Source organism: Myiozetetes cayanensis, unplaced genomic scaffold (genome assembly GCF_022539395.1).
Source record: "Myiozetetes cayanensis isolate MyiCay16 unplaced genomic scaffold, myiCay2020 scf1, whole genome shotgun sequence".
In the NCBI taxonomy this organism is placed as follows: domain Eukaryota; kingdom Metazoa; phylum Chordata; class Aves; order Passeriformes; family Tyrannidae; genus Myiozetetes; species Myiozetetes cayanensis.
In genome coordinates, this window is record NW_026086604.1 from 11,978,088 (window position 1) to 11,994,526 (window position 16,439).

General features: G+C 36.3%; 1 protein-coding gene across 3 annotated transcripts in view; it reads left to right on the forward strand.

Moving 5' to 3' along the window:
- The window catches only part of TAF2 (TATA-box binding protein associated factor 2), a 63,290-nt gene that overhangs the window by 30,354 nt on the left and 16,497 nt on the right, over positions 1–16,439 (forward strand). For all 3 annotated transcript variants that reach the window (XM_050320588.1, XM_050320517.1, XM_050320668.1), the window contains exons 15-21: positions 36–101; positions 2,006–2,258; positions 5,580–5,720; positions 7,019–7,129; positions 8,741–8,934; positions 9,468–9,607; positions 15,171–15,240. In XM_050320588.1, the coding sequence (XP_050176545.1) occupies positions 36–101; positions 2,006–2,258; positions 5,580–5,720; positions 7,019–7,129; positions 8,741–8,934; positions 9,468–9,607; positions 15,171–15,240 (975 nt within the window). The remainder of the gene's footprint in view (positions 1–35; positions 102–2,005; positions 2,259–5,579; positions 5,721–7,018; positions 7,130–8,740; positions 8,935–9,467; positions 9,608–15,170; positions 15,241–16,439) is intronic.

A 16,439-nucleotide genomic window follows, 5' to 3' on the forward strand; every position in this document is an offset into this window, starting at 1 on the left:
TAATATTTTTTTGCCTATTTTCTCTATTTTAATAGAAATAAGAAGAAAAAGATTCCATTGATGAATGGAGAAGAGGTGGACATGGACCTTTCTGCTATGGAGTAAGTTAGCTTGTTGGAGTTTCTCAGTGTGAGTCTGAGTCATGTTCCCCTTGTCTAAAGCATGCTATTTTGAAGAATTGGATAACAATCTTGTACTTCATTATATGACTGGCAGATTTCAAGACTGTACCACATTTCTGTTTCTTCTTTGAGACTTTTCTTCTGTAGCTGAGGAAATGCTGGCAAAGTGTAAAAAGTGTTGGTTAACCACTATAATAATTTTTTATAAAAAATCTTGCGTATGGTAAGGTGATAAAATAAATTACTTGATTCTTACACATTTCCAACGATGCCTTTCAGCTGACTTTTTGGTAAAATGTAAATAAGAATTTGCTCAAAACAAAGTAAGGACAATTTTTGTTGGACCTCGATGAGGGCCATTTAACTGCCCTAAGACAGACAAGGTTCTGAAATCTATGGTTAATTACAGAATAATCCTTTTAGATTAAAAATAATGATGAAGTGCTTCATACTGAAATTCACACTGGCATTACTTTCAGTTGGAACTGTTAAGCTCTTTGGACGCAAATTGTTACTCAATGTAAATACCTGCCTTAGCCTCCCTGAGTTGGAGCCAGTAGTGCCTTCAAAAACAATTAAGGTATTGGTACCTTGTTTTCTGGCTGAGGGAAGTAAATAATCTGCTCTTGAAAACCAGTGGTGTCTCTTTGAAGAAGGGAAGATAGCTTGTCACTTTAAAAGTGTTGGAAATTCTCATAAATTTAACCTCATCTAATATATGATGAGAAAAAATTTTATAAGGGGTATTTACGTTGAGCAAGTTATTGCTACCATTTCTGTAGGACAGTCGACATATAAATAGTCTTTTAATTATATTGAAGTATAATTAACATAAATATTTGTGAGGGTTTTTTTATCAGTTATGTTCAGGTCACTGTTGCTTTAGACTGAGATGAGACTTCAATGATCTTAGAGTGACCTTTGAACTGGTATATGACTTACACTTTACCTGATAACCTTCTAATCTGTGATGCAGTCATTCTGTTGTCCAGTTCGGACTCCTCTGCTCCAAAAATATAATATAAATTCTTTTTTATTCATCTAAATCCCATGTATACACTTTTTCACTGTTCTTTCTTCTCTAGCTACTATCTTGATGGTAATTCTAGGTATTCTACAGATATATAAAGACATACACCTCATATTTATAATGATGCTCTTTTCACCATTCCAAACTCTCCTAATTCCGCGTCAGTATTTTAATGTAACTTTTGTGTGGGAAAATAGATAAGAGAATTTATTGCATCGTTTGTGCTTGTTGTTCCCATAAATTACTTCTGCAGTCATGGTACCATGTGAATACTAAAGTATAAAATGCTTGTTTGGATGGAATACAACTGAGTCATTTTATCTGTAGGTTAACTTTAATCCTGTCTATTGATACTTTCACTTTTATCATCATTTGCATGATTACCCTTGTTAGCTTTCAACATCATAGCATGTGTGTGGTTGTAAAGCACTTTCACATCTATTGATTAAAAAAAATTGGATGTTTACCATCAGATTTTCTTTCTGGAATTTTTTTTTTGACAGTCTTAACCTTTAGAAGGTGATAAAGTGCTTCTCATTTATAGCATCTGAGAAAGTAGAATTGAATATACTGAGATTACACAGTAGTTTAGCATAAACACAGATCTGTAGGTTAAAAATACTAAAGCACTGTGTTCACTTTGATGTATTAGAGGTTTGGACAGATTGCCCTGGCAGGCTATAGAATCCTAGAAGCAGGAGACTTTCAAACGTCCCCTCTAACCTAGATTTTTTTATGGTTCTTTGAATCTAAATACTTTACAAATAACTCATATCAAGTTAGAACTTGATCTTTGGCATTTCTATAGTCTTGAAATTTTGTAAGCTATTAATGTTTCTCATGTCTGTCTTAGTGCTGATTCCCCCTTGCTCTGGATAAGAATAGACCCCGATATGTCAGTACTGAGGAAGGTAGAATTTGAGCAGTCAGATTTCATGTGGCAGTATCAGCTTCGATATGAGAGAGATGTGGTTGCACAAGAAGAAGCCATTCTGGCATTGGAAAAGTTCCCTACTCCAGCCTCTCGTCTTGCACTGACCGATATCCTAGAACAGGAACAGTGTTTCTACCGGGTGAGAATGATGGCCTGCTTCTGCCTTGCAAAGGTGAGGTTGTCTGGGTGGGAGTAAGGGAAGAAATCCATTAGGCTTTGTAAATGTTTGAAAATGGGTCAAAACTCATCACAGTTCTTAAAATGGTTTGATATTTAGCCTCGTAAATGTATTTGCCAAGTATTTTTAACAGGACTGATTTGAAAGGAAAGCTGTATTATTTTAGTCTGTAAATGGAGACTGCATAAGGCTTTCATAATTGTCAAAATTGAGATGTCAGACATGAAAACCACAAGGGATTTTTCCAGATTTCATTAAGTGGCAGAAATAAAAGACTTTTGTTTAATTTTTTTTCAGGACCAAAGTATATTTTTTATTATTTTACAGGGAAGTTCCTTGGCCAATTTTTTGAGAAGTCTGAAGTGCTGAAATTCATCTTTGCTAATATGAATTCACATTGATGCTCTATATCGTTTCAGATTGACTAGGGTCACAAAACAAGCATCAAATTGGGCTACAATTAAATATTAAAAGCCAAATAATTGCCTTGAAAAGGGAAGATCTATTTTTGTTAGACACAAAATTACCATTAAGAATGAAAATTAGAAAGCCTCATAAAACTGGATGATAAAACAGAAGAACAAGAGTTTCTGAAAAGGCATGTTGATGACATACTTAAATGGACGTGAAGACATATTTATTGACAGTTTGAGAGTTCAGATTATTGGCATCTTTCTGCTATATTCCTGTTGGGAATAATTCAGTACCTGTATAGAAATAAGTCCTTAGGCCATATTTTAAAAACCAAAATCCAAGAAGTGTTTTTGACAAAGTATTTTGATATTATGAAGCACTGATGTAAAACTGCCAGTGTATGTGCTGGTATTGGTGCTGCCAGTATCTGACTTAAAGTATGTGCTTTTTGTAATAAATTCACTTGGAATATCAAAGAGTGTATATCCCACAATGTGATAGTTACCAAAACCATCACACACAGATAAATATTTAAAGAACAGTTGCTAAAACATTTAAGTGCAATAGTTTTTTCTGTCTTTACTTTGAATTCTTAGGCAATTGGGCTGCAGATAATCATTATTGGTTTTGTTCAATTATAATTGTATGGAAAATCTTGGGTCTATGGATAAGGTGGTTGATTTACAGAAAGGAGGATTATAAGGCAAGCAGAAAGTATGGCTGTGACACTGAATCAAGGTGAAGGAGCATGGCAGAACAGAGTTGTGCATATGTTTATGTAAGTTTCCTAGGAGGAAATGTGTAATAGATTCTGTTACTGATTCCAACATCAGAGCATTAGCAGGAATAGCTTCCTGTTGTCATCAGTTGTGTTTCTTTTCTCAGCTTGTAAATATTCAGGATTTGTATTCTTTATAGAAGAAAAAAACAAGTTCCTCATGTTTATTTGGGGGGGAGGGTTCTTTTTAGTTGATTTGCAGTTTGTAGCTGCAAATCAGCAGCACTTCAGTCTCACAGCCATAGAGTATCCAGGTGACACATTAAATCCTCATCCATAAAGAAATAAAGAGATATATGTGTACGTGTGCACACACACACACTGTGCAGAGTCCTTCACAGCAAATAACAAATACAGAGAAAGGAGAAAATAACGTCACAATATTAATTCCTAGGAGTATTGCAGGTTGATTTGCCAGTTTGAATCCATTGCAGTTTTGGGGATACACAATAAAGTAAAAAAGGAACACTACCATCAGAAACTTTTCTCTCCCAAACACTGAGGAGTTTCAAAGCTGTGCATGACAGTTACATCTTAGTGCACTTTTTTATGCTGTACTGAATTAAATGATGCAGAAATGGAGTGTACCTGCTGCCTTTTCAAGAAGAAATAATGCAAGACAGGAAGGCAAACTACTTGCATTATTGTTCAGAGAATGTGCAGATATATTTAATTCAGTGTGTAACATATCAGTAGAGTAAGTAGAAAAATTGAATTCTGTCAATAAAAGGAAATTCAAATGAATCAGAGCACATGATAGGACCAAAAAATTCTGAAAAGATGATGATTTCTGTATTATTGATTAAACTTGAAAATACTGTTGTTCATCTGCAGATTTTGCAAAATGAAATGCTTAAAATAAGTTAATATTTTAAAATGTACACCCAGATATTAATGGAATAGTGAATATCTTGTAAACATAGTAAACATAGGTATTTTGGGGATTGGATTTTATTTGACACTACTACATAAATTTCCTGTTTGCAGTTTTTAAGTTCTTCATCATGGTTTCTAAGCAGTCTCTGGGATTAAGCTTCCTCTGCAGGAAGAGTCATTGTAGCTTACAGAAAAAGCTGTACGTGCATCTTTAATTTGAACACTTCAGTTATTGCAAAGGGAACATCGAGTCTGACTGCAGTATTTTCCCTCTCTGACTTTCCTTTGAAGCCTGACTTAGTGGGAAAATGGTTTTCAGTAATAAAGCACCCATCTTACACAAGAGCAATGGTGAGACAGATTGGTGCCCATATTGAGATAGCCTCTTGCTTTTCTTTCACTTACTGTGTATGCAATAGCTGTTGAAACAAGCTAAATAATTCAGACGGAAATAATCAAATTCATTTATTTCTATGTGAGAACAGATTTTTTTCTTAGCTTTTGGTGGGTCTGTAACAATGGAAATTCCTACCACACTGTAGGGTGCATTGGTGCCATTTGTTTGTGCTCACACATCAGGCACATTAACCATCAGCAGGCACAGGTGTTCTTGTCTGCAGACTTTCAGTGTTCCATGCAACAAACGTAGAAAACTCAGGATGCTGGGAAGGCACAAAAAGCAGTTTTGTCTTTGTGGAACCAAAGCAGTTCTCAGTGCACAGTCTTTATTAGTAAATTACAATTAAAGTTAGAGGGGACTGCCTTGCCTTTCACTTTAGGGGTGGTCTTTTATTCTTAGGGTGGCTGAGGCCTATTTTGAAGTCTAGGCTGAGGTTACTGGCAGGGTAAATTTGGGAAGTTGGTATTGCAAAATACTCTTCCATCACTGGCTTCCGTAGAGTCAGAAAACTTGGCTTAGTAAACACAGGATTTTCATCTAAAATATATGAAAGAGAAAATAATTAAGAACAGAAGTTTATCATGGAAAGATAATTAGTTGCAGACGTCTTCCAAGTGGAACAATTTTCATAAAATTTACCTTTAATGTGGAGAGGATATATTGGGACTGACAGTGAAAACTTAGCTAATATAAGATAATACAATGATGAAAATAAGTATCTATTTAAAGGAGAGAATGTTCTTGGCAATTATCCTTTTTGATTATGGGAAATGTGTATTTTTCTACAGCCAAACTAAACTTGCAGTGGTCATGTTAATATGATTTCCCTTCCCCCCTGCTTATTCAGATTGCAAATTCCATGGTAAGTACGTGGACAGGACCACCAGCCATGAAGTCACTCTTTACCCGAATGTTTTGTTGTAAGACTTGTCCAAACATTGTGAAGACCAACAACTTCATGAACTTTCAAAGCTACTTTCTGCAAAAGGTAAAATTTATTTTTCTCAATGAATGTTTTAAAAGAATTGTCAAAATAGGAAAATGTTCCTACAGTTGACAGTTACAGGAACCTGGATAGCACAATCCTGCTTTACCACTTCAATAAAATCCAAAGTAACTAATTCTTTCTCATATGGCTTCTGTTTGTTCCATCTTAGCAAAAAAAAACAATTAAAAAATTTTTAACATTTTTCTTCTGAGTAGCTGAAGTTAAACTAACAGTTTCTTCAGAATAATGGAGTGCATAAAATAATTATTTACAATTATTTGTGAGCTCATTCTTAAATAGCACTGTAAAGAAACTACTAATTTTATCTTTTAGGTGAATTCAGCACTGCCTTTTTTCTTTAATAGCAGTTATAATCTCGTAAATCTTAAATTGGTGGTCTTTTTAGTCCAAGGCACTGTATAATCCTTCTTGCCCTCTTCTCTCTGTTGTCGACATCATGTATTGTAGCAGCTTATTTTGGTGTTAGCACAGGGTTTTTTACTGGAACCTATAGTTTTTGGTTGTGTAGTGGATAACAAAATTAATTACAATGGTTTTCTCTTAAGATTCACTTTATAATTATTGTGTGATCGACTTCTTATTTCATAGATTTCATATCACTGATTATACAGAAAACTCAAATTTTATTTTTTGACTCTGTCCAAAACTGTTTTACCCTTCTCACATCTCTTTCCTGGACCTTCTCTTGCATTTTTCTTTTTGTCACTGCTCATTCTTTACCACTAAATCTTACACTCTTGTCCCTTTTTAATCCCATGTCCCAAATTTGTAAATCTAGAGTAAGATTCCTAAATCTATGTTGAGTGGATCCTAGAGATCTGCTTAGCTCATTTTAAAATAAATACCTGATCAGAGTAATACCCATCTGGGTAATAATTCTTGAGGCTTCACTGACCCTGTTGGTTCTCTACATCTCAATGGTACTGGAAGCTTAGATGTCATGTTCATATGAAAGCACCCAAATTCAGTGTCTGTCTCAGAGTTAATTCCATCATCGTTTTCTGTCTTTCATTGGTTTTCATTACCTTTTTAATGGTGTTTTGACTTGACAGTCTGTACTTGGATATACATTTTTCTTTTTGCGACTAATTATTGAGAAATAACTGCATACTTTATTTGATCTGAAAATTAGATAGCGTGTGGTAAGTCTTTCAAAAGTTATTTAAGTACAACTTTTCAGAGATTTGCGTTTGTTAATTTGTTAATCGCTGATTTTCAGGGTGTAACTGTCATTTCACTAATGTAAGAATAATGCTATTATTAATTTCATTACACAGACTATGCCTGTTGCCATGGCCCTTCTGAGGGATGTTCACAATCTCTGTCCTAAGGAGGTTTTAATGTTTATTTTGGATTTGATCAAGTATAATGATAACAGGAAGAATAAGGTAAAGAATGTGTTTATTTTAATCTGTTACTTTTTTTTGCTGTTGTTGAAAAAGTCTTAGTTAATGAACTGCATGATGTTTTATGGCACAACATAAAATATGTGGTTAGGAGAGTTGATGGAAAGGTGATACGCTAAACTAAACAGTAAATGTTACAGAATGTTCTCTAGCTGACATTTCTATGGAGGCATTTTTTGGATGTTTCAAAGCTCTTTGTGCTTGTTGACTTTCTAAGGACTTGCCTGTCTTCATTTCCACACATACTTTTCTTGCTTTACTGTTTTTCATTCAAAAGACTCATGTGTTTTGAGAAGATGTGCATGAGACGAACACGTAGCACTAGTTGTTTTTTTTTTCACCTAGAGAGGAGTATTTGAAAGAGCAAGGAAAGGAAATCTTTTTTTAACAATATACAAGACTGTGGGATTCTGAGTTCTGAATGTCAGCTCTAGCTCACAGAACTGGATTTTTTTCGTCTAGTTAAGTCACAGGTGAAACCTGGGTTAATACTGTTCCATCGCTACACTGAAGCATCTGAGTTTGAAATGTTATCATCCAAAGTTCCTCCTCACAGACCACTTCTGAAGGATGATTATATGACCTCTAATATCCTGAGATGATAAAAAATTCCATCTCCCTAGCTAGTGGAATTGTAGAACCATTAGGATAATCAACCATCTAGCATAATCTTCCCAATGACGTATCCAAATTTGAGTGGAACTAATCTGATGTGTTCGATGCCTCACTTTTTCTTGTGTGTAGAAACACATGCTATAACTAAACACTTGTTGCTTATTACTGAAATAAGAGGATGATGGAGGGTGGAGAGGCAGAGTTAGACACATGAACGCAAGCACCGGTAGTCACAGAAAGGGGTGAGTTGTGCTGACATCTCTCCACCATTAAAGGAGTGATTGGGCCCTACTTTTCAACCAGTACCTTCCACATGTGTTTGACATCTACTGGATCTGCAGATGTTGGGTTTGTTTAGAATGAAGTAGCTAATATTCAAATCCAGTACTTCTTTCTGCTTTTTATAAATTTTATTTTTGCACTTTTTGCTGCTTACTAACACAACCAACAGATGCAAAAGCCAGCATAATGGAAAGGGTCAAACTATGAGCCCAGGTAAGAGGGGTAAATGAAGAAGCAAGATTTTCCTAGCTAAGCAGCAGCGAGCTCATTAGTTCACTTCAGAATCTTATGAATTTGCAGGCTGGATAAACTGTATGATTTTCTGAGGTGCTAAGCACCCACTAACCTTTGTACTAAATACAGAAATAGACAGGTAGGTTTAGATGCTCACATTTCAAAGAATGGCTTCATATGTGGAAGATTTTCAATGCCTGATCTTACCACTTTTATAAAACAATGTATTAACATTAATATGCTTTTATTGCAGAGTGAAGATTAAAGATTACTAGTATGTCTGCTTGCTCAATCACTCTCAAATCCATTTTCAGAACGATTTCATTCCTGTTTTGCTTTCTTATGCAGTTTCTCACACGGGTTTTGTTTTAAGATCTTGTTCTAGGAGAGGGCTTAAGCATCTCTTAGCTTTGAAAGAATATATATTGTTATATTTGCATGTGTTGTGTTGTTTTTGTCTAGTTTTCAGACAACTACTACCGTGCCGAGCTCATTGATGCCCTAGCCAACTCTGTGACTCCTGCAGTCAGTGTGAACAACGAAGTTCGAACGTTGGATAACTTAAATCCTGATGTACGACTTATTCTTGAGGAAATTACCCGTTTCCTAAATATGGAGAAGCTTCTTCCCAGTTACAGGCATACCATTACAGTCAGGTATGGTTTAGTGATGCTGATTTTCTTGGGGTTTATGTACCCTTCTGTAATTAGCTTTTGAGATTTTAGCTTGTATGTCCTAATTTTAAATGTCAAATTCTTTCCAGTTTTCAAAAGCTGATAGTGCAGATTTGTCTCAATTGCTTTACTTTTCAACATTCATTTCTGTCAGTGTAGCCTTTTAATAGCAGTCACAAGTTGATCATACCTAGGCCTCTTTAAGAAGAGCATTTATGAAAGTTTTGTAAAGTGTAGCCTTTACAAAAACTGTAGAGAACACAACATCATCTGAGCTGTGTTTTCTCTGAGTTAGTGCAGCTCTACTGAAACTAAACAATGAATTTGACATGGTAAAGAATTTTGTTTGTGTGAGGTAATAAGAGCTGTGTGTTCATGTTGTAACATGTAACATGTGAACATGGATAACATAATTCTGGAAAAATTGCAGTACTCGATGTTGAGAAAGTAGTTTTATTTTTCTGGGCTGGTGTTCCATAAACCTGTTGTACATTTTGTGTTTTTACCACATCTAGCTGTTTAAAAGCTATCCGAGTGCTTCAGAAGAACGGTCACGTCCCAAGTGACCCTGCTCTCTTCAAGTCGTATGCAGAATACGGGCACTTCGTCGATGTCCGAATAGCAGCACTGGAGGCTGTTGTTGATTACACAAAAGGTACTTTCTTCCGAGTATTTTGGCACTTTGTAACAATTCTCGACAAATGTAATGCTTACCTCATGAATATCATGTTTAAATAATGTCCTTCAGAAGAGCTTGTGTGATGTCAGGTATATTGATAAGAAGCTGAGATTTCTGTTAATGCTTTGTCCTAGCAAATACAAGTTTTATGAAAATGTGCTGAGCATTGCTTTTTAGTGTTTTGCAAATTGAATCAGATACCTAAGTTTTGAAATAATGAGTGGATGGCACAATGGGTCCTGGTAAGGGGATTTGGTAATTTCTTTTTAAAACTTCATTTTCAGTGACTTTGATTCAATTGATTTCAGCCATAATGACTCGTCAAAGTTCTTGGTTTTGCTTTACCTTCTTCCTAATATCATTATTTTGCTTTCTGCGTGCATCTTTTGGTTATAAATTTTAGAAACTGAGATTATTATAGTGATTTTCTGGCTGATTCTGCTTTGCCATTCCTTATACATAGCTTATGTTTGTGAGATGTTTACATTCTTTTAATATTGCCTTTATCTTGGTTGACTGCTGCAAGTCCATGAAACAAAACCCTGGGTAGTTTCTTACATGCTTGTTGAAGTTGAAACCCAATCCTGACAGATTTTTTATTATTTGCATTTCATAAAGTTAATTTAGTATTATATTGTCCTTTCCATTTCTTTGGGGTTAGTCTTTGTTCAGCAGATTTGTAACACTTCTTGTGTTAAAAGGTTTAGCCCTATCAAAGTGGTCAAATCTTTCACTTCTTCCTCTGAGAGCAGACTGGTGAATTCAGATTTCTAATTAATCTGTGTCAGATTTCATGGTTTTATTTTGTCTTCTGAGTAATGGAGAGTTACCTTTGCTAGGGTTGCATGAATAATTGTTTTCTTCTTTTTTTTAAGGACTGTAATACTTTGAAATTACTCCTGTCATTCTATCCAAAGACTTCTCAAGCTAGATAGGCAGTGGGAGGTTTTAAGGCAATTGAAGTCTTTGAGTGAACACATCTGGTGGAATTCAGGAGTACACTTAGAGACTGAAACCAGGCTGTCATACAGAAAAGCTGGTAACTTAAGGGAGGGTCTGCACTGAGCATTGCTCCCAGGCTCTGTCCTGTAATCAAGACAGATTACAAGACAGATCCAATGGTATCCAGGCATTCTGTATCCATAACCCACTGCATAATAGACCATTTGGTGACCCTGTGAGTGATACACAGCTAGAATTCAGAACTGTGCTGGTGTTTTGCATCTCTCTGTTAGACTGCTTGCTTTATTCTTCCCTTAATATAGTGTTAGTGGAAAGATTGCTGGAGAATGGAAAGCTTACTCATCATCTTTCTTGCTTTAGAATAGTCTCCTCAGTAATTCATCCCACCCTTTGGAAAGACGAACTGATAGAAATAATGTTTTCCCATTAAAATCTTGACCTTTTATGGATCATATTTATATTTAATAACTGGCTTGGGTAAGAAGTGTACTACAAAGTAATACATCTTTAAAACAGCTGATCAAATGGGGTGGTGTATAAGCAAGATAATAGGGTAAGATGTTTGAAATACCCTACAGAAAGCTAAAACTTGAATGGTAAAAAGTAGTAGAAAGATTACTTGAAGAAATCAGTGGTAGAGCAGAACTGAGCTCACTGTGAGAGCTGAAAATGATAGACCAGAATACTTCTGTACCTAACTGCCCTGCTCCTTGCCAGCAGCCTTTTCTCTGATGCAGAGGTAGCAGATGCAAATATCTATCTGCTATGAAGTCACTACAGTTCACCACAGAGCCTGCTGTCTAGCTGGTCATCACTGTCATTTCTCAAATACAATCTTCCAGCACTGAACACAGTAACCATAGAGGAGTTAGCAGTGCTTGTCTCGCAGAGCCCTAAACCTGACTTTGGAGGGAGAAATGGTTGGCCATCTATTGCCAAGAGATCTGAGTCTCATTGTTCCCAGCTACCTGGTTTCCACTTCATGGATGCAAACCCGCAGTTATCAAATGCCTGTTGCTTGTGCCAAAGCTTGCTTTTAACAGTTCTAGTAAAGGAAGATGACAGATTTTGTAATTTCCACAAAAAGGAAAGTCTGTGTTTTCTGGGTGGAACTCTCAGGGCAGGAATAGCAGTGCCTTTTTTAAGTTACTTGAAAAGAAATAATTTCGCCATGGAAGTGAATAAGTTGTTTTCTTTGCTGTTAATAGTGAGGTTTTTTTGAGACATGGTAACTTTGTAAAATGCTTGAGGCAGCATATAAGGGCTTGGACAATTGATCTAAACTGGCTTGAAGTGAACAGGGTTTATTAACTTTTTTAAGTTAGCTTCTGAGAGTTATATGACTAATAGCAGTTATTTGTATAGAACAAAGCAGTTGCATGTTTAAAAGAGATAACAAAAAACTATTCTAAATAAATATCCATTATCAAATCTCATGAACGTTAAAGTTTAACATCTCAGAGATGCTCTGCTGTAATTGAGAACTGATACACCATCTCTTGTAATTAAAAAAAGAAAATCTCAAGAGGATTTTTATTGCAAAAAGCAATCCCTTGTTTCTACGTCCACCAGAAGTGTGAAAACCTACACATCTTTCTTTTCCCACAGTCTTCTCCTAGACAGACTGCCAAGCTACAGACAAGATGGGTGGTCAGTGCCATGGGGAGGAAATCAGGTTTTGGGCCACACTCAGAGAATGGTGATCAGTGGTTTTTACTGAGGCTGGCAGCCTGTCACAAGTGCCTCAGGGAACATCTTCAGAAATTACATGGACAGCAACATTCAAAGCAGCTTCACTGAGTTTTTGTTGTTGACACCAAAGTGGGAGATGAAGAGGACATGTGAGAAGGGAGAGACATGGACAGGCTGGAAGAGCAGGCGAGCGAGAACTGTGTGGAGTTTAAAAAGTGCAGGGTCCTGCACCTGAGACAACATAGCAAAGAGCCCAGAACAGGCCATGATCTGTGTGCCTGGGGAGCAGCATCGCTGAAAGGGACCTGGGGGTCCTGCTGGACAACAAGCTGACCCCGAGTCAGCAGTGTGCTGCTGCAGCAGAGCAGACCCTGGGCTGCATCTGCAGGGGCAGTACTAGCAGAGACAGAGATGTGAACATCCCCCTCTAGTACTCAGTCTGTACTTGGGTAGTGTGTATAGTTGTGTCCCCCACACTTCAAGAAAGATGTGAACGAGCTGGGGACTGTCCATAGAGGGGCCATGAAGGTGGATCACAGGGCTGGAGAACCTGCTCTGTGAGGAAAGACTGAAGGAATTAGGTCTTTTTCTTCCTGGAGAAGGCTCAGGGGACTTCATCACAATACTGCAGTACTTAAAGGGCAGCTACGAAGTGGGTGGAGTATCTCTCTCTCCTCCACGTGGAAAAGGAGAAGGATTAACAAGTACAAGTTGCACCAAGAGAGGTTTCATCTTGATGTAAGAAAAAAAATTTTTTACAGTGACAACAGTCAGGGGCACAACCTCCCCTGGGATGTGGTGAAGTCCCCATCACTGGAGGTTTTCAAGATGCACTTGGACAGAGTGCTGGATAATCAGGCTCCCTGTCCCATGAAAGGTTTGAACAGATGATCTTCTGAGGTCTCTTCCAAAGCAGGCTGGTGTATGGCTCTCCAGGCTAATAAGATTTTTTTCTGCCCAAGGTCAGGTTTAATTTGTCATTGCTCTCCGAATTGTTTCATAGTTCTTGTATAAATTTGAAGAACAGGTTAAATGCATTAGTAGCAAAGCTTTGGAAGCCTAGCAACCTTAGTTTACGCTGTAAGGCAAATAGCAGGGAAGACTTACTTTATTTCAAGTAGAAACAAGTTTAAAATGCAAAAGAAGGTATTTTATTCTTTAATCACAAAAGTATGGTGCCTCCTGGTTTTGTAATCCAGTACTCTAAGCCTAAAGGATACATCTCCCAGACTTCCTATTTTCTAATCAATGAAACATTATGTTATCAGTCAAAGGAATTGTGATTTGCTAATGATTGTGACCGAGTGTTTGCCATGTTGCAATTCTTTGCTGTGTAGTAATACAATATTGTTTTTGTTACATGCAAAACAACTTTTGCATGCAGTGTTCTAGCTGCCTTCTGTCCCAAGCCAGGAAAAGCAGCTGTGCCTGGAGCTGAGTACAGGCAGTCAGTAATCCCTTAAAATGCCTTCTAGACATAGCTTTTCAGAGATGTCTCCTGAGGTTTAAGGCAAATCTGAGTTCTGGTCTGTATGGCTACAAATTTGCCCTGGCATCATCCAAAACTGTGTAGCCATGCTCTAAATGGTGCATGGTGTGAGCTAATACTTCCTGCCTCTAAACAGGGCTTATGGGTGCCTCACCAGTGTAACCGGTTTTGTTTGGGTTGGACTGTAGGAAGAGCGGTGCTGACTTGCAAACGGCCTGCACAAGACACTTCAGCCAGCTTCTGAGCAATATTACAGTGGAGGTGCCTTCTCCCAGCCCAGAAAGAGATCTTATGTTCTAGTTGTCCAAAGTATTTTTAAAACTTGTAATAGAACTAAAGTGCTGATTCTTATGTTATAAATAAATGCTTCTTGTGTTAAAAGCAACTTAACCTAGTGAATTAACAAAAAAATAATAGGTATTAGAATTGGTTGGACCAAAGAAGTTACATTTAAAAATCATTGGCTGAAAACTGACTGAAATCAGGGTGGAAAGTTGAACTGAGATATTTAGAATTAAAAATACAGTAGACTAGGGGAAGAAAGAAATACATTGTTAGGACCACAAAATGGAAAGCAACAGAAATGTTCTTGGACCTACCTATACAGTAATGATTAATACACCCTCTTTATTGTTTTGAAGACATGAGAAGAGAATACTATTGTAAAAATCTTACAGTTATGCACCTGAGAAAAAGATATTCTTTCATTGTTTTGTGTGATCAGTGATGATATCCCATGTTATTTCCTATTTTGCAATGTTACTCCGATAATCAAAGGAATTTTGTGATGTAACTTACATTTTAAACTAACAGGCTGACTTTGTTTCCAACGGTGTCAAGCAGCAATTTTCTAGAAGCATGTGCTGATAGGTTTCAAAATCCATTTTAGTTGCAAGGTATACTGATTTAAAAAACTAGGCTGGTAAAGAGAGTATGATTGTAGTTCTGTTCATGCCCTGTAGTATACCTCTTTCTATCCTATTTAAAGATAATAATCTTTCACAGATTTCTTTGTGTGTGAATTGTATATTCCTTATTCCCTACAGAAAAATTATACTTCTGATTGTTCAAAGGATATTTGAATGTGCTCCTTTTAGGAAGCACATAATGTCAAGATGATCCTTTACTCTGATTTTCCCAATCAATGCTTATGCAAATAGTCAGCTTGGTTGCTATTGAACAATTTAGGCACATAGGAATTTCATAAATGTTTCTATTTCAGTGTAGACTAAACCACTTCTTACTTTGAATTTGCACTATAATAAATGAAATTCCTCTTTAGTTGCAGTGATTCAAACTGTTTGTGTGCTAACTTAGGAACTCATGATTGTCTTATCAAAATCCTTCTAGTTTATATATATATTTATAGGCATTTTATTTTATTTTTCTTTGCAGTTGATAGGAGCTATGAAGAATTACAGTGGCTGCTTACTATGGTTCAGAATGATCCTGTACCCTACATAAGGTTAGTGAGTTAATAAAGAGCCAGTATTTTTACTAATGCTGAAACTACTAAATAAATTCTTGGCCTGGAATCACTAGAATAGATCAGATGCTTAACTTAAGACTTCTCCAAAACACTATTTTTTCTTCTTGTTGTTTTATGTTAATTGAAATGCGTTTTGATGTTTCAACAGTTCCTATCTCAAAAATTAGTATACTCTATTCTTACTCTGCATTATATTATTGTTGTCTTTTATGTACTATCCTGAAGGCAGAAGTCTGAATTTAGATGTTATTTCATCATCATAAAGATGTTGCATATGGCAAAAAAGACTTTGTGATATTTAGAAAGGACAGAGGTTGAGACATAGTGCACACAATATTTGGACAGCAAGGGGTGTAAAGCAATTGTTAGACTGTAGATGGGGTGAAAGGATCATGTGAAAATATGGTGTAATTCTAATATTGGCTGTTTTAACTTCGTTTTCACACAAGTGATTGAATGTTTTAACATGTTTGTTATAAACCTGTGAACACCAAGGTTCGTAATAACTGTTGTTCCCCAACACTTTCTTATGACCACCATTAAAGTACTGAGTTTCAAAGATAAATAATATTACTTTTGCTCTGTCTCTATAGGCGATTTCTTACAAAGATCATAGCTGCAAGATTGTTTTATTTCTGTCATTCTTGTTAATGAAAGTGAATACAGTTAGACTCACTAGAGGAAGTTTAGCTTCAGTCTAGGAAGGAGACTGAATTTAATTTGTATCCTTTTAAAGAAGAGTTTAAATTTTCAGTTGAGTGCAATATATTAGCCTCTTCTAATAGAAAATGGAAAAAAAATATCTGCAAGGGTCTTCTTGTTTCAAATGTGCAAGACAGCAGGGGGAAAGCTGGCTGTGCAGAGAAAAATCATTAAAATAATAAGTAATGGAACAAAGAATTATTTGTTAAATGTTTTCAAGGCCAAATTTTGAAGAAAGAAAGTGGAGAAAAATGTATCTACTTTCAGCACAGTGTGTAAATATTGTAAGCAAACATGGTAAGTGAAGAACCTTTATACACCAGTGTAACTTGAGAGGTGGCAGTGTTTCTTTCCAGGAAAATGTTCAACTCACTGGTTTTGGTCCTGCCATTTTGCATCAGTCATAAACATTTAAAGTTATTTAAAAATTCTTTGGTGCCAGTATGTAAGGAGTTTATTTACCGGTGTTGCCT